Consider the following 23,714-nt stretch of genomic DNA (forward strand, 5'->3'; position numbering starts at 1 on the left):
TCAAATCACTGACGAGAATCAGCAGACTGCTGATGTAACATTGACAATTACTTCCAAAATAGCACCAAGTCCACCAGATATACAAAGGAAGGCCATACATACATACAGGTAAATGTATAGTCTCTAAATGCAACACATCCATTAACAGAGCCTTGGGGCAATACATTCTTATCAAAATATGATCCTAGTCTACCATATCATCATATTGCATCAGAAACAGCAATGGCTAGGTCAAAGATCTGAAGACGCTTGCAGTACAACAAGCGAAATCTTTCCAAAACAGGTAATTGTGTACTGATTGTGAAGAAAAAATAAATTTCATTGTATTTTTGTTCTTCTTCACCCCCCCCCCCCCCCCCCCCCCCCCCCCCCCGGCCATTTTTATATGTGAAAGGCAGTTTCCAAACCTGAACATGATTTTAAAGGTAAAGACCAGTTTTGGAAACGCCCCCCTCTCAAAAAATGAAATGGAAGCTCTTATTACCAATCATGTGAAAGAATATGTTTTGACTAATACATGATCATACAAATTTTGCAGAGAAACCGCCTACTGATTGATATATTTGGTGAATTATTATATCTATTTGGACCTGATATATATAACGCATGTGTCGCGCACATGTGCGTAGTCCCATATACATCTTTCTGTGTACAGTACTTGTAACTTTAGCAAGACTCGGCAAAATTTCTTATCATTTTGATGATTCCAGAACCTTGTAGTACACACCAATACTTATATGCCAGGTGATCAACCTTTTCTGATCGATTCCACAATGTTTTTTTCACAATGCAATCGCATGACCATAACTGGTCTTTATCTTTAAAGTAGCATTGACAAATAGGAGAATGGGAGAATGGCTGGCTGACTTACTGAGTTTAGGTTAGGGCTCTGTATGGTTCTAGTGGAGAGAGTTCCGGTACCTCCTCCTTCTGGGAAGATGATGCCGAGCGGTAGGTTGTCCTCGTCCCCCATCTCACTCAGCTTAACATCAAGCATTGAGTACTGAGTAGAAAGCTTGGCTTCTTGACATCGCAGCTCCTGGATCTCTCGACTCGCATCCCGGTACTGCTTCTGTTTGGATAACAGACTAGGAAAGGGTGGAAACACAGGGGTAAGTTTTACACACAGGTGACAGGGTGATTTCGTTTTTTGGTCATCTGAATTAGAATTGTAATTCCATATGATCTAGTAAATTCTTTTCAATCAGAACAACTGTTGAGATACCCTGTATGCAGGCTCAAACCCTTGTCAGATGTTGTGTGTAACGCACTGTGTGAGACTAAGCTGACAGCATACTGCATATATGCTCTGTACTTCAGTATTACACCATATCAGAGACACTGATAACACGTAAGGCCATGCATCTCAGATTTAACAGCGTTAAACGGTACGTGCCTTTAAGGATAGTGCTCTGACAGGTGTTTGAACCCTGTTTCTGTGCCCTGTAAGCTACACTGTTTATGCCTGATAAAAGACTGTATTTTTGCACTGAGAAACTTAAAGAACGCATTCATGCAGTTTCACAATAACACAAACTTTTAAGCATTCTCAAGCCGGGCAAATCTACATGTCAATGCATAATGTAAACTTGCAGTATCTGTGTGATATGTAGAGACCTATCTTGTACTCTGGTTGTTCAACACATGCTCCTATGATAATTAATTTCTTAGCCGTAATTTCTTACAATACCGAATTCCTAATTTTCACCCTTGACCCAACACTAACCGTAATCCTATGCTAAAATCAAATAGCAACCCTAACCCTCAACTTTGGACATAATGGCGCATCGTATGTTGGACACCTCTACTAGTTTCTCCAGTCATTGTGTCATGCCACATTCCCACTCTAATCCATTTACAATCATCTATTCACATATCAAGGCAAATAAATAATCATTTCATGCAGGGCTTCCTAACACAAAAATATGCAATCAAGCGCATAGCCAGGATTGCATTTTAGGGGGGCGGTAGTGAGCACGCGTAGCGTGCGAATCACTTAAAGAGCGCGCGAAGCGCGCTCCCTAGGGGGGTGGGTGCAGGACCTCTCTCGACTCTTCATCCTTATCTGTATTCAGTCCCTCCCCTCTCCCACGCGAAGCTTTGACGTTTCATTAAATTATTAGAGAAAGAAGACGATTCGTTGTACCTTTCTCGACTCTTAATCCTTGTCTGAATTCTGTTCCACCCCCTCTCGCGGCTGCTCAGACTTCAATGATATTGTATTAAAGGGATAGTTGAGTTCTATTGCAGGGGGCGCTACACAATTTTTTTTGTGTGTGAGATAATGAAAAAAATGACAAAATCATCTTTGTTTGATCAAAATCGGTTCAGAGATGGCTGAATTATCCATAAATATAACCATTTCTAATATTTGTGTACCACCATAAATATTAGATAACTTGAACCAGCCGTTGAAAAAGCGAAATAGCGCCTTGTACGTTTTATTCCAGCCAATGTCGATGTTGGCTTTTTCGTGTTGGTTATAAGACGCACATTCAGCTGGCCCATGTATTGTTATTATTAATTAATTAATTAATTAACGGTCACCGTTTTTTTGTTGAAAGTAGAGCTCAATTGGTAAAATCGTATTGGCTAAATTTCATACACCGTAAATCTCCGTGTATAAGGCGCACTTTTTTGCTGCCGAAAAAAAATGGAAAGTCGGGGGGTGCGTCTAATACACAGGTACAGAATTTTTTTTTTTTTTTTTTTATTTATGGCGCCATGCCTGGCAATGTCTCCCAGCTCAGTAATCAGTGTGTTGACTCACCACTCGGAAACTACAACAACACTCAAATTTGTCTGTCATCTTGGTTTGAAAGTAATCTTTCTAATAGATCTCAATATGTAGTTTATAATAACTCCTCAATTTTTTTGTCTATAACAAATGGTGTACCACAAGGTTCTATTCTATGTACTCTATTGTTTTTAATTTACATTTAATGATCTTACACATTCTTCTAAAAACGACATTGTTACTATTATTTGTGACAAGTTCACAAGCACAAATCAGCGCCTTCAACTGCACCTCGATGTTAAATGAAAGTCCTTCCCCGCATGGGTTTTCGGCAACAAAACAACAACAAAAAACAAAAAACTTTTTTTTTTTTTTTGCCCCCATAATAGGGGTGCGCCTTATACACAGGTCAATGATTTCACTTCTTCAATGTGACATCTGCTCAAAAGCCATGTGGCCAGGTCATGGTCATCAAGCTTGATTATCATTCAGCTGTGACCACTCAAATTATTGTTATTGTTGGGGTCTGACCAAGCCTTATGAATCAGAAGGGCATTGAATCTGAATGCTTTGTACTTCTGCTTTCCTAGTTGACGATGCAATTTGTCATGCTATAATACAACAATAATGAAGTCTGTCATACACAAGACCATGCTATATAGGAGCAAGATACCATCAAAAAAAGACTCAAGGTCATTCTCAAGGTCATACTTTCTATGGTGCTGTTCCACTTGAATCCTCATTAACGCTGAATAACCGGCATGTCTGCAGCATGAGAATTTAAAAAGTGTAAACGCATCCTCAATTCAGTGTATAATTTTCAATGCAAAGTAGTGGCCATGTTCACTTTCTCTTTTAACTCTCATGCAACAGCAACAGCAGCAGCTAGCTTGGATTCTGTTTAGATTTTGAAGCTACAGCAAGAAGCAGAAATAGGGATATATATACTGTTCCATTCTTGTCAGGCATTTTCATTAAAAAAACTGAAGTATGAATCAATGTTTTCAATTCTTTTAGTGTTCAACGATACCTTGCTCCTATATATGCATCCCCACATTTATGTACAGCTAGCGAAGCCTTGCACTTTCATTGCCATGCATTGAACAATAACATCACAATGCGATAAAGAAACACAGCCTACATTTCATGCAAATTTTCAATACCAAAAAAAAATAAAGACATTAAAACTGAGTGCCTTCCTTCTTGAAGGCTTTTGCAATGACAGGCAAGAATGAATAATGCCCCCAGCACCTAGATTGCAGAGCTTGTATTACCACTTAAAATTTAGGGCACAGTCCAGCTATACAGGACAAAAGTAGTCTCCTTCCACATTAATAGCAAGTCTCTTCAGTCAAACATCTTTCACTATGCACTATCAGCACTCAACATCATATGCAATATGTCCCATGTCTTGGAAGGGGTTGTACAACACTTTACTCCTGCAACAACTGCTCCATGCCAATCTCCTACACTAACCACATTCTTAACTTCACTCCTAGATCCAACACAATACCCCACCCTGACCCTAAACCTATTAAAGCCCAAATGCACTACTTAATGCTACGTGCGCCCTCTATATAGCAAGCAATGCCTACCGGTAATCAGTGACCATTGGTCCCCAATGGTCCCCTTTTTCTTATGTTTATTGAGAGCAGATTTGATGAGATAACCACCTGTCAGTGACCTTACATGGAGGTCTAATCCCCCTGGCCAAACTAGTGCAGATGGGCTTTAAACCTAAAAATCTAATTGCAATCCCCATCCCTATACCTTGGATGAAATAAAGCCTCAAGAAACTGTTGCAGGAGCAAATGTCAGGTCACTCTTGGAACTAAGTTGGAAGCGTTTAATTTGTAGGAAAGCAATTTAATACAGGTACAAATTCATTGACCTGTAATTTGGTTCAAAATAATCATAAAAATTGCGTGCACATCTCACGGTCATTCACATCACTACTGCAATCCAATATCCATTCAGCTTCTAGAGCTCTATCACAATATTTCTTAATGTCTCCTTGGAATTTGATAAACTAGATGAGAGTAGGGCTCATTAATATATTAATTATCTGCCTTTGACTCAAATTTTCCAATAATTTCCATGGTCCTTCTAACTTAAATGATCTAGAAATATATTTGTCCATAAGAAAAAGAAATCCCCTTTTTCAAACACGAGAAGAAACATCATAATCATCAAGAAAAAAAATTATTTTTCTTTTGATAACATCTTGACATACATACAAATAATATTTTTGTTTTTGATTTTTATTGCTACTTTTTGTGAATTACCCAATTGCAAATCACAAACATCATAAAGTGATAATGGAATAATATTTCAAATTAAATTATTAAAACTGAGATTCAAACCAAAGAAAGTTGAAAAAGATTTAGTGAAAGACACAGCACCTAACACAGTTTTCATCAGTATTTCTAGTGATTTTTCTTTAGAGAAGACTCACTCTAGGATAGCACCCTCTTCTTTAGGTGATGGTGGGATAGTGCGTATCTCCTCATCAAGGTTCTTGAGTTCCTGTTTCTTTGCCGTCAGTCTGTCTCTAGTGTTCTTCAGCTGCTCATCTAACGACGAGTGCCTAGAAAATAATGTCACCACAAAAAAAACATAGACAAATTGGTTGACAAATATAGGTGTCTAAGGGCAAGCCCCTTCCCCAACCCCCAACAATAAACAATTGTTCAAACAAGACCATTTACATAAATTCAGTGTGGAGGCTTTGACATTTGACAACATGCTGAATGGCACTTTTCAATATTTTTACAGAGTATTTTCTATATTCAGTATAATACATTCTGATAGACTTTCATCAAAAAATCTCTTGATATAGCTATTGACTATTAATAGCAATGATACCGGAAAGAACAATTCGTCAATGGTCAATGGTTAATGAAAAATATAGATATATTATATATAACTTACTTACATGTATGTCATTCAAAACACTCTGCGTGGAATCACCAAAAGTAATGACATTGATCTTTACTCTTTTGAAAAGACATCTCAGTATGAATTGAAGGTCTAACGCCACCCTCGGCCTTCACTCCCCCTTTCCTCCTATCCTATGAAATCTTCAATTTGTGCCCATTCTGAGGCTAAATATATTTTTTCCCCAACTGGTTTTTGATATTCTTTGTGTTCCTTCTGCCCTCTATCATCAGATAAAAATTTTACAACAATGATATCCATTGAAAAACTTGATTCTCAAATATGATATAGGGTTTGATGAAATAGGTACAAGTAGTGCAAGGAGTGATTGTGGACACCTATGAAAAACATCACCTATGGGCGTGTTCACACCGCAGTGAGATAGCGCGGTCTACCGTAGCACCCCCTTTTTTGAGAGGTCCTGTTGCCATGACGCGTGACATCATGAGGTCAGAGCGGTCAACACTCCTAGTTCGTAATAGTGCGCGAAATCTTTGACCGCTCTGACCTCATGACGTCACGCGTCATGGCAACAGGACCTCTCAAATAAGGGGGTGCTACGATAGACCGCGCTATCTCACTGTGGTGTGAACACGCCCTATGTTGATCAGGGTGTTCCATCCCACACGTGGAAATAAAGAAATATAGAATCTTGCAAACTCCAGTGGTTACCTATGAGAGCCACAAGTGCGTTGACTAAACATAACATGTTAAGAGTTTAATAACGCCCTAGGGGCTCTCAAAGACAACACTATACTTGGGTTTTAAGTCTCACTGGCTTTAAGTTGAAGCCAGTGAGACTTAAAGGTATTACAAAGTTTTGGTATTGGGTCATGAATTTGGTTTGAATGCACATACCGGTATGCGATTTTACAATATACAATGATCGTTGTCGCGGTTGAAATCGAGTCTAAAGTGATGAAATTGTAAATACTAAACTCTTAATGTTGTATAGCTCCCTCTCAAGACTGATATCACATACATGACATATTCATAATTCCTGGAAAGTACTACCCAATTTGATGTCGGCTGCAAAAGGGACATAGTGTCTTTAACTCTTTAAATGCCACACAAATAATCTCCCTGTATCACGTAGTTTCTATTATGGGAGAGATATTAATACCAAGAGCTTCAAGATCATTTACCGTAACCATTTCCAGTGCACAATTAATCTATACTGCTGTTAAAGAATTGTCATGTAGCTAAAACAAGACTTGAAATGTTAATTTGCAAAGTCATTGTGTTGCACAAAGCAATTCTTGCTAATTTCATCAATTAGTGTCCATTGTTTTTTGAAAAATTGCACATGTGGCACACGAGCGACAATGCAGAGAGAGGGGCGAAGGAAGCAAGCGGAATGTTGGCTTACGAATGTTGAATGGCTTCAATGGTGAGGGTGTCAAGTACTATAGTGTTTTCTTTGAGGCCATCAGGGAAGTCTTCTGAAGGTGAGAGGTCGAAGGTGAATGTCTCCATGGCAGGGGGTTCCATTCTAAAAGAAATTCAAAAAGAAATTCAAAAAGAATTCAAAAAGAAATTCAAATATGTGCAGAAAAATCTTACTGGTGCAGAAAAATCTTACTGGTGCATACAGGAATCAATAGAAGTTACAGGTCAATGTAGTCTTGAGTTTATACAAATCTTTCATTCTTTGAAGGTAAAGACCAGTTTTGGAAATGCCCCCCTCTCAACAAATGAAATGGAAGCTCTTATTACCAATCATGTGAAAGAATATGTTTTCATTGTTTTGACTAATACATGATCATACAAACTTTGTCCAGAAACCGCCTACTAATTGATATATTTGGTAAATTATTATATCTATTTGGACCTGATAGATATAACGCACGTGTGCGTAGTCCCATGTACATCTTTCTATGTACAGTGCTTGTAACTTTACCAAGACTTGGCCAAATTTCTTATCATTTTGATGATTCCAGAACCTTGCAGTTCACACCAATACTTATATGCTAGATGATCAACCTTTTCTGATCGATTCGACAACGTTTCTTTCACAATGTAATCGCATGGCCATAACTGGTCTTTATCTATAAATCAAATTTCTGTTTGCATAACGTCTGTTTGGAGCGAGAGTTAATGGCCTTCATTTGTTCTAATCTACTCAAGCAAGCTGGTGAAACTCTGAAAGCACATCGCACACTTAACAATTTGGCGGTGACCTAACTTGTGAAAAACTTGCAACACCATAACAAATGTAAGTTGTAAATGATATGCATGTTTTTTTATTTACTTCATAATCAGATATAATTTCTAGATACAAAATTTCACTATGAAATTGGTTGATGTGAACTCAACATTGTCTTTAGAATTGGACGTTAATGACGAGTAGAAAGCACCTTATCTCACTTCTCAATCACTTCAGCAGTGTGCCATGATTTCAGTTAGGATTCATTCACTACTGATGATACAAGCACAAATTTTTGGGATAGGCTTCTCGACCTGAACTTAAAGGGATGCGGTAACTTTAAAAAAATCCTCGATTTAGCTCATGCTGCAATGATAATTATAAACCTTTAGGTCAGTCAGGAACCCCATGACTTTTACAAGCTGATCACCTGTCTGATTATCAAGATATTTACGATTGAATATCTATTAATATAAATTTTGTGTTTGCCAAACGGTTTTCATAACACTACAGTCTATTGGGGAAAACGAGTATGGTAAAACCGGTCACTCAAAGGTTTTTACTCTTTTGAGGCACTTCTTGATTATTTTGAAGCGCAATTTTTTTAGGGCTTCAATATAACACCATATCACAGACACTGATAGCACGTAGAGCCGTGCATCTCAGATTTAACATTGTTAATGATTCCTTCAAACATACAAAACAATATCTTGGTGATAGGTATCAACCCCTTGGTAGTGACCCAAGTCTGACGGTCCGGCACTCTCGCATCTTTTAAAATCACAGCCGGTTGAGTCTGTGTTTGTGTCATAGAGGTGAGAAGCAGAGGCACTTCTTCTTACACCAATGGTACTTGATGTGTCACCTTATGTTACAAGTTGTGGCAAGCAAAGAATGAAAAACAGACAATTTTTTTTCCATCTTTCCCCCGAACTCAACCTCTTGAGTTTTTTATCTCCAGTGAATGCCCTCATGTTTCCCTTGTTCCTTCGAGCAAACTTCCATCTTTCAGGATATTTACTACATTAAAGGAAGTGGTGTGACAAAGGGGAGGGAACAACTATCTTGAAAATGGAGTAGCTGAATTAGTGTGCTATTGCTTTGGCCTTTGGTTAAGCATTCAGTCTCCATAGTCTCACTGATAGGACTACATAACCAATGGTTCCCTACAGCTCAAGTAAAGGAAAGGAATCAGACGAGGTATTAGGAGATAATCTAAATTTATCTTTCTGGACCCAGGTGTAGAAGGCCTTCACAGGAAATTCTTTGGAAAAATAAATGCATGATCTCGTCTGATTTGATATGATGTGAGTCGAAAAAACATTAATACATAATATGGAATACATAACAGAAAAAGAAATATACAGTTAAAACTGCTTTAGTGACCACCTGTCTACAAAGGCCACATATGTTGTTTCCCTTGAAAATGGTTTCTCATTGAATCATGTACTAAAGGAACCTGTCTACAAAGGCCACTTTTTGTGTTTCCCTTGGATTATCAGTGTTTTATCATAACTTAGTCACATTTATAATTGATAAATGACACATATTTGGAAAGCCGAGATCCTCTTTCATCTGATGTAACTGTAATATAATGCATATTTCATGCATGAGTGATTAAGATGAATTTGAAGAGAGGAAACCTAAAATTCATTTGGCTGACGCTATCTGAATTTCAAAGAGAAAATCACATTTCCAGAAATTTGAATTTCTGCCCTTTCATATGACACCTCAATCACGAAAAATGAGCAAGGAATGACAAAGTTCTGTATGTTTAAAGAAGTGCTTGCATTTCCATAATTTTATCAAATTTGTTTTCACTGGCTGCCTGCCATAGCAAAAAACAGAACTGTCAAAAGACTTAACTCCGTTTCGTTGACAATCAGCCATGCATGAAGTCTTTCGTCTACAGCCGATTGTCAACGAAACGGAGTTAAGTCTTTCCTTAATTCAGTGTGTTGCATTGCGAGGGTAAATCCCTTTCAATTTCCCCTACAGCTAAAGGATGTATAGCTCAATGACTAATACCAAGAAGATATAAAGTTTATAATCCAATCCAAGTTACTACATCTCATCGACTAAGAGCTAGAAAGGCATTCACTCATTTACAGTGAAACCTGTATAGAAAGACCGCCTTAAGGCCCGGTCACACAGCCTTTCGCGTCTGTATCGCGGGTAAAATTTCGCGATTTTTTTTTTTGCCCGCGGTTGCCCGTGGTGGAAAATGTGCAAAATTGGCTTACCCGCGGTTTACCCGTGGTATGCCCGCGGAACAGACGCCGGCGACTGTTCCGCGTCCTTATCGCAAGTGAAGCGCGGCGGTACCGCGGCCTACCACGCTTACACGCGGTACACACGCTAATGCACGTGATAACAACGCGGTACAGACGCGGAACAAACGTGCTATGACCGTGCTCCACCCGCGATTACCCGCTAAAATTTCGCGTCCAATTCCGCGTGTAACCACGTCTTAACCGCGGCCGTAGCACGTCCTAGCACGTTCGTTCCGCGTCTGTACCGCGTCTTTACCGCGTGTGTACCGCGTGTGTACCACGTGTACCGCCCGCGATTACCCGCGGTCTAAATTTTTGGGCAGCCCAAAACTTTTTCGCGCGGCCAACCGCGTGTGAATTTCTTACCGCGTGTAACGACGGGTAAAGTACGGCTGTATCGCGTCTTTATCGCGACCTCAAAGCGTCCAACAGCGTCTGCTTCACGGGCAGAAATTTTTGGCCGTGATTCGGCCGCGATACGCCCGTGGAGGGCTGTGTGACCGGGCCTTAAGAGAAATGCAAAAAGGGGTCTTTATTAGGCCGGTGGTCTATATACACAGGTTTCCTCTAACACATGTTTCAATTACAAGCATCACTTTGAGGGAAACAAAAAATTATGGTCTTCATAGACAGGTGGCCAGAAGAGCATAGTTACCGTATTTGCCGGCGATAAGGCCACAGTGCCGCATAGGCCGCACCCCCGATTTTGACATTTAAAAAAAATAAGTTGAAGTTGGGATTCGATCTCTTGCGCACAAATGTTGATGTGACTAAAATCACCGCCTTAGACCGCTCGGCCATCCCGCACTGATGCCATAGCCTGCAGTTTTCTCTGATGTATACATTGAAATGGATTGAAAATGGCAAATTCACGTGCTGGATGCTTCGCGGCAGTTCCGTTAAACGGGCCCTTCTTTTACTTTTGCAATGCATTGGCTGTGTGGAAATGTGTGGAAATGTCCTGTATCATAGTAGTATAGTTATTGTACCGTTCGTAGTCCCATATGTGCAAATTCGTGCTGGCTTTGACTTACTTTTTTTTTTTTTTAACTCTTTCGACGTAAAGGCCGCACCCCGACTTTTGGATATTTTCTCTTCCAAAAATAGTGCGGCCTTTACGCCGGCAAATACGGTAATGCTCTTTTGGCTCTCAATATTCCGTGGCAGTCTCTTACCTGTAATTTTCCACGAAGCTACTGTATTCTTTCTCTGGTCTAATCTCCACCATGTTCTGCATGATGCTGTTGTAGTGTGAAAGAAACTTCCCAGATGCTGAGTTTATCAGGTTGCAATGCTCCACCATCACTTGCTTACTGTTAGGGAGAAGGAAAAAAAAGTTATGGCAATTTTGAATTATTGTCACATAATTAGTCAAATCATGTATTTTTCACATGGCTTATTCCTCACAGCCAATGAAAATTGATTTAACATAGAAATGTAAGTCCTTTGGTGTGCCACTTTATAACTGATTATATTTTTCGAAAAATATATTTACATAACAATGGAGATTGTGATGAACCAACCTAGTGAAAAAAATCATAAATACCATGGTTGATAAAAAACATCTTTATCTTAAAGGGATCGTTTAACAATGTTAAATATGAGATACACAGCCATACGTGTTATCAGTGTCTGTAATATGGTGTAATATTGAAGCCCTAAAAAAATTGCGCTTCAAAATGATCAAGAAGTGCCTCAAAAAAGTAAAATCTTTGAGTGACCGGTTTTACCATACTCGTTTTCCCCAATAGACTGTAGTGTTATGAAAACCGTCAAGTGAACAGTCTTCAAAATTTGTAATTCCAATCATAAATATCTTCATAATCAGACAGGTGATCAGCTTGTAAAAGTCATGGGGTTCCTGACTGACCTCAAGGTTTATAATTATCATTGCATCATGAGCTAAATCTAGAATTATGTTTCAGAATCTAAGCAAAGTTACCGGATCCCTTTAAAGTCATTAAAAGCTTGCTTCGATCATTAAATACTGGTGTGACTCCTTACTTTGTTGTCGTAACTGCTGTTCTTCCTGAGGGCCGAGGGCCAAGCAATTATTGTAACCCAAGCAATTGCCAGGTACCCATTTACAACTGGATGGACAGTGGCAAATATGGATTAATGTCCTGTCAAAGGACATTAGTGTCAGGTTCGGATTCGAACCCTAAACCCTTGGATGAAGAGTCACGTGAATGAATCATGACACCCTGACACCTGCAAAACTCCTGGGAGTGTTTCACAAAGACTAAGATCGATTTTAAGTTGGACTTAACTATGATGGGCTGTTCATGCCACTATTTTCTCTCATCATTTACTGGCATTGGTTTCTCAAGGGACGTACCAATCATGGTCACAAATCTACAGAACTTTCATCTTTTGATAGTCCATTATTGAAGGAAAAAATATTATCTAAAGATCATAATCAAGAGACCAATGGAGAGAGCAAACAGTGGCATGAATGGCCTGCCATTTTTAAATCCAACTTAAAGATGATCTTAGTCTTTGTGAAACACCCCCTGGACTCCTCTCCCAGGACTTTCTCATGCCCTTTTTGGCTTCGTGTGAGATGGGTATGAATATATGTGGATACCCAAGTGGTGTCAAAGTTCCAGTGAGAACCCTAAAATGTATGTCTTTGATCAAACGGACTACAACTTACATCTGAGCGACTTGGCTTTCCTGCGTCTGCTGTAAACATTCGAGCAGCCTTGGAAGGATGTTGTTACGATAGTGTTCTTGATGTAACCCTGCTGCCCGTAACGACAAGACATAGTCATTGTGTGCCTTGTGGAGTTTGATCACACACTTCTTGTATTTCTCCTTGGATCTATCAATGTCTTTAACTTTATTACCTGAAATTAGAAGAGACATGGGTGACATGAAATTCGCTCCGGCAACAATTGCTATGGGCTTTATTTCAAGGTTTAGGGTTAGGGTTTGGGTTGCTTTGGGGTTTAGGTTAGGTTCAGGATTAGGGTTAGCTGTAGTGTTGAGTCAAGTGTTGAAGTTAAGAATTTTGTTAGTCTAGGATACTGACATGGAGCAGATGTTGCAGGAACGAGTGCCGTGCAACCAGCTAACTCATTACATGCACTCGTACTCCTCAGCTTTACACTGGTTATCAGTTAAATTTTACCATCTATTCCATTATATTCACATTCACCATCAAATTCATTAACATAATCATTTTGATCAAACATCATTGCTAACTGCAGCAACAGCACCGTCAGCATCATTGTCATTGCCATCATCATCATCACTGTCATCAATATCATCTTCACCATTAATTATCTCATCATGTCATCATCATCTATTAAAGCAGTATGATGCAACTTGTCAATAGGTTCCTCTAATCCAGACCCCCCCCCCTCTCTCTCTCTCTCTCTCTCTCTCTCTCTCTCTCTCTCTCTCTCGTATCCCTTTTTTTTCTCCATCACCAGCTAACCCATCACCATCATAACAACCTATAGTCAGTCTCACCTTTCTGGAGTTGTTCTTCATACTTGGATTTACTCTCTCTGGCTTCCCTCGCTGACTTCTTGTAAGTACTTAGGTTTTCATCCACTTCTCTCCTTGCCTACACAAAAGAATAACAAACAAATATATCAATCTTGATATTCCAAGCACAACATTGAACAAGCTGAACATTAGAAATCATAAGACTACAAGAGATCATCTTTGTTTAAGCAGCATCTCTAAAGTCTGCACTCTTGAGAGGGGTGGGGGAGTAGTTCGCAGGCACAAATACTCGTCTGTCCTTTAAATGTAGCAGAATACCTGAACTGTTTCACTACTAGATGTCATGATCTATTGCACTCCATAATGTTCTGTAGGTGCTCCTTGCACAGCCAGAGACCTAAACAAAAAAGTTAAGCAAGGCTTGAAATTTGATGGAATAGTGTTTAACTTTACAATAGACTAGAGTCTGTGCCTGTAGTTTAGGGGAGGGGTAGATAAATGTTGCATACAAGGGAAATAGGAAGATGATGCAGCATGTATACACGGTGTCGGAATATTTGTGCATGTTCTCCTTTAAGGTACAAGTTAATTGCCTCCAACGTTATCCTTATCATTGAGCAGAACACTGTTTGAATCACTTAAAAGTGGAAATGTACAGGTACATTCTAACTATAGTGAGAAACAGGTATTTTGACAAAATATCTTTCTCTTTTATCACAATCAAAAGACTTTAATACATAAGTAAATAACTAGGGAAGCGGGAAGAGACCACACAAAAAGTGGTATTCAAGATATGTAATAGTTACAGAAGGCACAGAACAATTTCGCTCATTTTACTGTTAAAATACGTTCATAAACATCACATCACAGTACGTGCAGTTTTATTATCCTCACATCTTCCGCGGTATATCCTGTTATTCCCCAATTTATGTACTACAATTGCATCAAGTGAAACCAAATAAATGGAAAAATTGCTGCTTTTAATGTCTGAGAACTATGCACTGAAACCCAGGAGATTAAACAAACATTACATGGTATGTATGTACATAGTAATGAAATTTGTTTAGTAACGGAAATTGAGAGCGTGCTTAGTAGAGAGAGAGAGGGAGCAAGAGCAAAGGAAAGAGAGAGGGAGGGAATGAGATAAGAGGGGACGGTATGAGGGAGGGAGAGATGGTGCAACTTGAAAAACTATATTGAAGATTGCAACAACAAAAACTCCAATAACTCCATATCTAGGGGTGCCGAGAGAGAGAAATTTAATATACCAAAATTTCTTTTGGAATAATGTCAATTTCTTGGAAAGAATATAACACAAATTGCTATGTATTTCAGGAGGAAAAAAACATTTTCAAATTAATTATTTGTCTTTCTTCCTTGCTCTCTTCGCACACTCACATTTGGAAACAAACTAATAGGATGAATCCAGACCATTAAGTGCCTCAATACCTCCATATTGTAGCAGTGACGTGCTTGAATGTCTTATTCATGCAGCAAGGTGCCCAAATATGTCATATATTTTATATATAAAAGTTTCATTTTTACTACGCTTATTCACTTCACGGACTGGCAACACTTCAAGTGATCTATGTGATGAAGTTAATGCAATTGAGATTAGAATATACTTTTTTGGTGGAAAGTTGCTAAAATCGATTTTGATTTATCATTATAGATTTACCAATAGAAGCCATAGTCCAATGGCTTCTATTGGTAAATCAATAATGATCAATCAAAATCGATTTTAGCAACTTTCCACCAAAAAAAGTATATTCTAATCTCAATTGCATTAACTTCATCACATAGATCACTTGAAGTGAGTTTAAGAAACAGAATAATTCTGGGCAACAAGATACCTGAATACTGTTGCATTCGTGTATCAGGTGACCAAATAACTATATGATGTTTGTATTTATGCTTTTGGTGGCTGTGGTAACCTACAGTATGAATTTGTAGACTAGGCACACAACAGGGGGGGGGGGGCAGATTTTGAGAGCAGACATGTTGTCACCCTTCTTCATAATAAAGATGTTTCAAGCCTTATAGTAAGCTTATTTGTGTAGTTTATTGGAAGGGCAACCTCATGTAATAATAGCACCAATGTGCCCATAAAAGTAATTTTATATATTATATAGTGTGTTTTGATTACAAAATAATTTGTTTACAACATTAATGATGTCTTCTCTTTTTGCTTTGCTTTCTCGCAAAATTTAGAAACAAATGTGTCCTTACATCTGTGCATGGCATTTTACGAGTGCCAGAGAGATGCAAAATGAATCTTCTTTGATGAATACAGAATTGGGTTGACGCAAAACTTTATAGTTCTTAAAAGGGTGCAGTGACTATAAAAAAAAAGTTGAAAAACGCTTTAGCTATAGCTACATAGGTATTTAAGTTACCTTCATAAACTCAGAGTCTATCCTGGTTCGTTCCTGCGTGTACTGCCGTTTTGAGTCGTGTTTATCTTTGATGAGCAACGCAAGCTTCTCTACGATGTTCTGAACCTCGTCAGCGTTACTCCGAACCAACTTGCATATTCTGTCGGTTTCCTCAATCAAGTGATTCCATGCCTGTACCGAAATAGAAAAAAAATATGAGTATAGATAGATATGTGATATCAAATGTATTATATCATAATCATTGTCAAAAGTTATGATACATGATCAGTATTCATTGGGATAGATGTGCAAAATGCAATTAACATTGACATAAAAAAATGCAAGTTAGTCTATAAAAGAACTTTTGATTGTACTTCTTAGAAGGAACCAGGTTCCTAAAAAGAATATAATTTCAAACAGGGAGAACATGATAAGAAGGTAGAGCACTATTAAGCCTACATAGGGTGGGGGTCTAACCTTCTTCAATCCTATTTCAAGTTCCAAAGCACACTAGCATGGCAATGGATTGTTAGGCCTAGGCGTAAAGCCCATTAAACCAGCCCACATTGTCTGGAACAAAATCCTCTGAAATCTCCATCTATATTTGGATCCTGCTAAACGAGGATAGAGCCAATACTCGCACTGAGATTGGGTCTGAGGTTGGGTCAAGATTGCAAATTAAAATCTTGTAATTAGCACTTTGTCCTTGGGTTGACCACTTTTATATATTGCTTGAGGAAAACTGGTTCTTAAAGTCTTGGGAAAATGCCAGGTTTTGGATTTAGGAAAAGAAGGTGGGTCATGATTCAGATGTATCCTTCAGGTAGTCATTAGTACAGTGAACTTTTTTTAATTACCCTGACTTCATGTAAACCTAGAAAATCAAGCCATATGTAGAAGAGATACAAATATTTTTTTTACAGGCCCCGTCTTATAAAGAGTTGATATTAATTGCAACTATGTAGTATGTACATGGCAGATAGTAGACTACAAACTTAAGATTGAATGGAGGACTTTCAATTGATTTGGATCAATCGCAATTCTTTATAAGACGGGGGCCCTGAACTCAACATCAAGTCGCTCTGAAGGAAAAAAGAAAAATCAGGAAAACAGGGTGGGAAAGATTGGGGGGCAGTTTGAATAAATTTTGACAAAATTTACAAAAGGTATGGACTGGACAAACAATTCAAAAGTTATGAGAATTTCAAACTTTCTGAATAGGCCATTTTCGTAATGTAACCAAATTAAATACATACGTCTTTGCAAAGTGCCTCATTTCAAATTATTTAATTCACCTGATAAGAATAATAGTATTTCAATAGTCAGAATGCAAACTGCATATATATTAAGTGTTGCTAGGTAGGTCAATCCATAATGTTTGTCCTACCTGGCAACAACTAATGTATGCAGTTCAGATTCTGTCTATTGAAATACTATTATACTTAAATATCAGGTGAATGAAATAAATTGTATTGAGGCACTTCACAAAGACTTACGCATTAAATTTGGTTACATTACGAAATTGCATATTGGTAACTACATGTACATGTATCACTGTAATATAGTGGTGGGTAACTTTCCAATACATTTTTAACACACAAATGACAAAAACGTCATAACTAATAAATTGTATGACTACTCAACTAATTAGGATTTTTGTTTTTTTAAAGGATTTATAACAGAATGATATCCATATTTAGGTTGGGTGTTTTAAAAATAAATTGTAAACTGCATGAAGAAACAGATGTTTCTTCATTTACAGATAAGACATCACACATACCGGTACCAATATCTGTAAATTACTGTATGATATGCAAACTTCATTAATTTATGACATAAGCTCTGACCTTAGGAATACACATCTCACCGATATACTAAATATCTTTGATTTCAACTCCTTGAAACTGCTTCTACATTGCAATTTGCTGTCCCTAATATTTGGGACTTTTGGTTCTTTACATGCAATACATGAACCTCAAATACATCTAGGGTGTTAACTAGGACAGAAATACAAGATTATTTTCAATTGACATATCGAATCATCATGGCTGACATATCCATTACAACGTGCTATAATGACATTAGAAGCATGTGCAAATGTTGATTAACAGATATCAAACTACTGGGCAGAGACAACAGTCTACTGCTGTGAAAGTTAAACGGTTAATCCAGAAAGAGGATACCCTTCTTTAATGAATATTTAGTACACATGGGCAGCGTTTCACGAAACCTCCATAAGTACAACTTCACCGACATCCCCTTGAAATACGTGTATTAGGGTTAACACGCATTTCAATGGGATGTCAGTGAACTTGTACTTATGACAGTTTCATGAAACGATGCCCTAGTTTCCATTACTATGCTGTAAAATCTCCTAATTATTAAATGCATTGACCTTCTCTTATACTGAGAATTCCAGTTTGAAATAATTACATAATTATAAAGCAAAAAATACATAAAATTTGAACAACAGGAAGGATATGGAAAAAATACAATGGCTAGCCTTGCTCCAGTTTAGACATACAAGTTGTTATATACTGGAAATTGTCAACTACATTATTTCATATCTCAAGGGTTTTCTTCTACAATTTAATCACATTTTCTGCAAAGCATGTTTGTCAGCTTTTCAACGATCAAGTACAACTGACTCGGTCAAGAACCATTTCATTAGGTAAACCAGTCTCTTATCAAATGAATATGGTATGCTCAACGAAACTTCCAATATGAGAAATATGGACACAAAACCAGGAGGAGGAACTGTTGCAGCACTTAGGCTTCGGGAGTTAGCTAGCCACGACAATCTGGAACCAAAACTTGATTGGTTTAACTTCTAAATCTAAAAATTCAGGTACACAAGGTATTTGGTAATTTGATGTCCCATACATTAACAAGTATTGCGGAGTCCTGAACAGAGATCAACATCAAATGGGCCATTTTACTTCATAGTTGGTCTTATCTTAGCTCATAAAAGCGCTTCTCACTTGATACAATGATCAGATATATTCAAATTTAATAAACTGGATAACAATACAGTGAAACCTGTATCTCAAGACCGCTATTAAAAGGGATACACGAAAAGTGGTCTTTATAGGTAGGTGGTCTTTATGCACATGTTCCTCTAGTACAGGTTTTAGTGGGAAGCCGTATTTAAGGGAAACAAAAAATGTGGTCTTTATAGACAGGTGGACTTTCTATACAGGTGGGCACTATTAAAAGAAGGTTTGACTGTAGCTTGAACTTGCCAGTAAATACATGTATGTACAGGGCTGATCATACCCTAATGATAATGAAAACTATGAATATGCATATATCTAATGTAATAATAACAATAACAATAAATATAGTCACACATGAAAGAGTAAATAATCTGGGTTCTAAAACACAAGATACACTGGCCACATCAGTTCTTTAGAACGGACGTCACATTAAAGGGACTTGGTAACATTGTTCAGATGAGAGAAAATGGTGCTAAGGTAGTACTGCAATGCTAGATGTATAATTGAAGATAATCTAAAAGTTTGAGTGAAAACAGACCATGATTAATGATAAAAATTGGGAAAAACTGATCTGATTGATTCCTGAATTCTCCCAACTGTATCATTAAAATTCAATTACATTTTAAGTGGATGTAAATCGTCACAAAGCAATAAATTGGCTCGAAAAACCGTTCCAGACATTTAAGTGTGGAATGATCTAAAAAACCTGTCTTATGTCTTATTTTCATGGAAAAACGGTTGGGAAAATTCAAAAATGGTTAGGAGAATTTACTTTTAGAGGGTGTTGCACAGTGACGCCTCCAAAGAAAACCATAAATATCTTTGTGATTAGAGAATTTGTTCAGGATTTTTTGCATGTCAGAGGGTTAGTACAAGGAATGTAATACCATTTCATACGAAAATTACATTTTTTTTCATCAACCTTCAACAATGTTACTGAGTCACTTTCAAGGAGTGAAATAATTGGCTCTCACTCTCACACTGATGAAGTCTGTCATAAGGAAATGGCATAGAAAGGCTCATAAGCATTGCGGTCTGACCTACAACAATGATATTCATTGCCTTTATACAGAATCACTGAAGGAGTGATTTGGAGTGATTTATTGTTAACCTTGATAGTGATGAGCTATGACTAGGCTTCACATTCTACCTAGCAATGATAAAGAGGAAGTCAATATAGCACTCTCTATTGATAATAATTCTCATATCGAGTGCCTGCTTTGTTTCGATATTACTAATTCTACATTCCATAAATAATCCTTGTGTAGCCTACAAGTCATCGCACATTAAAGTACCAGAGCGAAGGTTTAACAATGCTTGTAACAACGGTACCTTAATAATGTTGGCATCATTGAAAAGGGAATGTTACAATATTCCTAATAATTCTGTTCGCAGTCCAACTTTTGAAGAATCCACGATAGCATTTGAAAGGACCGTTCACACAGGTAAAATCTAAATGATAGAAGCATTGAAGGATTGCAAGCTTCCATATTGGAGTAAAAATGCCATAAACTGAAGCCAATGTGGCTTTTACTTGGACCAAAAGGTTTCAATACAATGTTTTGTTTAAATTTCAATACCTAATATAATTGTGATTGCTTCAAAAATTGGATCGCAGTGGGATCTTACATTGTGCAATGGGCTTTTAGTGCAAAGCTCCAAGATACTCGTTTCCTTTTTGAGCATTTGAGAATTACGACAGGACATTTACCTTGAGGAGAGGGCTGTTGTTGTGAGATAACTGGGCATCGGTGTCAAACTTGGTTGCTAGGTTACCGATTCCTTGCAGAGCAGTTGCATAATCCTTGTCTGCTCTCATCCGATGTGATACAACTCGCTGTAACAACAAAATATGAACATACATTATTTGTTTTAAATGCACTTTCACCTAAAAAATATATTTGTGATGATAATGTTATTTATCAAAGCATTGTACTGAATCATACTTCCATTCTCTCTCTCTCTCTCTCTCTCTCTCTCTTCTTCTTCTTCTTCTCTTCTCCACTTCTCCTCTCTTTTTCTTTACTCATCACATATGCAGCAACATTTTCTATTCTTCCATTTCTCTCTTTCCTTGCTTTATTTTCTTTTGTCTTATATATTCTTTTTAATTATTAATATGCATGTCTTATCTGTCAGTCGTCATTGTCTCTTTTGACCTTTCCAGTGCTCACTATACGCTATCGTAACAAGTTGTCAAATTACGGATTTATAATTGTATTATTATTTTGCCACTTTTTGGTAATCTAGGTATATATATTTTTTTCAAGTTGATATATTTACATGTGACAAAAATTATGTTTGTCTTTATCTTTATCCACATTTTACAAGCTCTGCTTTTCAGTGGATCCCTCCATTTCCACAGGTTTATCTTTTTTAAGAATTAAAAAACCCATTATACTGGATAATTATGTATACTTTCTATTTTCACAACTTTAAACCATGTAAAATGTATTATATTATTGAATGTTGAATTGTATATCTGATTTCTTGTCATAATTACTGTTCTGTTGGAAATGAAAAATAAAACTGAAACTGAACTGAAACTGAAACTGCATAATCACCAAAGCAATAATGTTCAACACTTAATGATTTGAAGTGTAACTATACATCAGTCTCTAGTGACGGGTAATATGTTTCAACAGTTGTACAATGTAGGGAAATCAGTTCATATTTGTTCAACATTGTTAACTAGTTTTTTTCTTCCCTAAATGCATTCATAATCGCTTGTTCACATATTATGAAGTAAACTAAAATGCAGTTTTGTTTCTTCTTCTGAATAAAGACATACTGGTAAGCTTTATAAAGGTAAAGACTAGTTCTGGTCATGCGATTGCATTGTGAAAGAAACGTTGTCGAATCGATCAGAAAAGGTTGATCATCTTGCATATAAGTGTTGGTGTGTACTGCAAGGTTCTGGAATCATCAAAAATGATAAGAAATTTGGCACAGTCTTGGTAAAGTTACAAGCACTGCACACAGAAAGATGTATATGGGACTATGCAACACATGTACCAAATATATCAATTAGTAGGCGGTTTCCCGGCAAAATTTGTATCATCACGTATTAGTAGAAACATATTCTTTCACATGATTGGTAATAAGAGCTTCCTTTTCATTTTTTGAGAGGGGGGCGTTTTCCAAAACTGGTCTATACCTTTAATTACACTTCACATTTATGTATCTTGTAACACATAGATAAGTGAGTACGCATAGGAATTTGTGGCATGAAGCCACTTATTTCATATCCAACTATCATTTACATTTAAAAAAAAAAAATTAATGTAAAAAAAATAAATCACCATTGTAAACCACCTTGTTCACACGTGACAAGTGAAAGTGTGGTGGTTACCGCAAGTGTAAACAAGCCTATAGTGGTAATGATGTGAACACTTGAAGTATAACAACGTGTTTTGACAAAAGATCACGTAGAGTTGAACCACTGCCAGGGAAGTAGCGATAGCTTTAAATACAGCTCTATATTGCTACGTCCTGTCGTTAGTATTTCTGGTTATCAGCGTTGCAGGCTTGCCAATTTGAGCGGGGTGTGCCAAATACATAATGTATACACTGACATTTCTAAAGGAATGAAACCTTCAGAGAAAAATTTTGGTCATCTATCAGAAAGAAAAAAATGATGTGTACAGTACATTGCAGCACAGCATACATGTACATACATGTACCCCCGTCAAAGCAACAAGATCAACCTAGAGGAATTTTTTTGGCAAGCTAGATGTGGTAGGAAAAAATAATGCACTGTCATGTGGTGTCGCTTGACCAATTTGATTGCATACATTCTAAAATCTGTTTTTACAAATCCTATAGTACTGTAGGAATGATTATCTCCTTCAAAATGTAGTGAATAGTAATACTATGAAGCACTGAAATCAGGAATGGATGAAATTAAAATAAATTAATAGTATAATAGTATAATTGAAATCATTATTGATGATATACTAGTAAATCAATTTCTGCAAGTACGGTACTTACTTGCTCCACAATGACAATGTTTTGGAAGTAGGTTGCAAAAGGTTGCAGAGTAATCGAAAGCGCTTCCTGTAATCGATTTTGGCAAGAATGTTTGTTTTCTTGAAGTCACAATAATGACATTATTCTGTGTTATCATAGATTTCAACTGTTTTTGCTGATGTTTTTCACAGAGGTATCTAGGACTTGTATGCTCTTTATTGTTTATCCACAGCTCCTACTCTATACACACAATTGTATTTGTCTAACCTGTAGCTAGTGCTCATGCAAACGCAAATATTGAACAAGAAGATAGAGGGATTGAAAACAAGTCATGAGTTCACACCACACCGCTTATTGTTTTAAACAGCCTCTCAAGATTCTACAGTTGTAGTTAGTGGTTAATTAGGGGAAGGGGGCACATCTTGTCCCTTGCCATCCCCCTCCTTTAAAGCCCCACTGCACTATTTATAGCTACTTGCGCCCTCTATGTAGCAAACAATGCCTAATCGGTTACCACTGGTCCCCCATGATCCTCTTTTTCTTATGTTAATTGAGAGCTGATTTGATGAGATAATCACCTGTCAGTGACCTTGCAGGGTGGTCTAATCCCTCCTGTAAAATAGTACAGATGGGCTTTAAAACCCAAGTGGCATACCTACATGTATGTATACAGATCCAAGAATGTGCCCCTCTGTGTACCCTCCCTTATAGGTGATTTGAGGGTACGGGTTCAGGTTTTTAGGTGTCCCTTAGCTTAACCCTTTTAGCCTTCACTGCATGCACAAAATATGTTGAAAAAATATTAGTGTAAGACTACCATAATTA

At 37.5% G+C, this 23,714-nt stretch overlaps 1 protein-coding gene across 4 annotated transcripts in view; it reads right to left on the reverse strand.

Annotated features, from left to right (window-relative positions):
• Positions 1-23,714, reverse strand: part of LOC594826 (tyrosine-protein kinase Fer) — a 70,027-nt gene that overhangs the window by 16,116 nt on the left and 30,197 nt on the right. For all 4 annotated transcript variants that reach the window (XM_030973151.1, XM_030973152.1, XM_030973153.1 and 1 more), the window contains 8 exons: positions 20,632-20,757; positions 15,946-16,116; positions 13,571-13,667; positions 12,750-12,942; positions 11,269-11,406; positions 7,044-7,166; positions 5,193-5,324; positions 872-1,088 (listed from right to left, as the gene is read on the reverse strand). In XM_030973151.1, coding sequence (XP_030829011.1) covers positions 872-1,088; positions 5,193-5,324; positions 7,044-7,166; positions 11,269-11,406; positions 12,750-12,942; positions 13,571-13,667; positions 15,946-16,116; positions 20,632-20,757 — 1,197 coding nt within the window. The remainder of the gene's footprint in view (positions 1-871; positions 1,089-5,192; positions 5,325-7,043; positions 7,167-11,268; positions 11,407-12,749; positions 12,943-13,570; positions 13,668-15,945; positions 16,117-20,631; positions 20,758-23,714) is intronic.

The sequence above is a fragment of the Strongylocentrotus purpuratus genome, unplaced genomic scaffold (assembly GCF_000002235.5).
Source record: "Strongylocentrotus purpuratus isolate Spur 01 unplaced genomic scaffold, Spur_5.0 spur5_scaffold_6, whole genome shotgun sequence".
In the NCBI taxonomy this organism is placed as follows: Eukaryota; Metazoa; Echinodermata; class Echinoidea; order Camarodonta; family Strongylocentrotidae; genus Strongylocentrotus; species Strongylocentrotus purpuratus.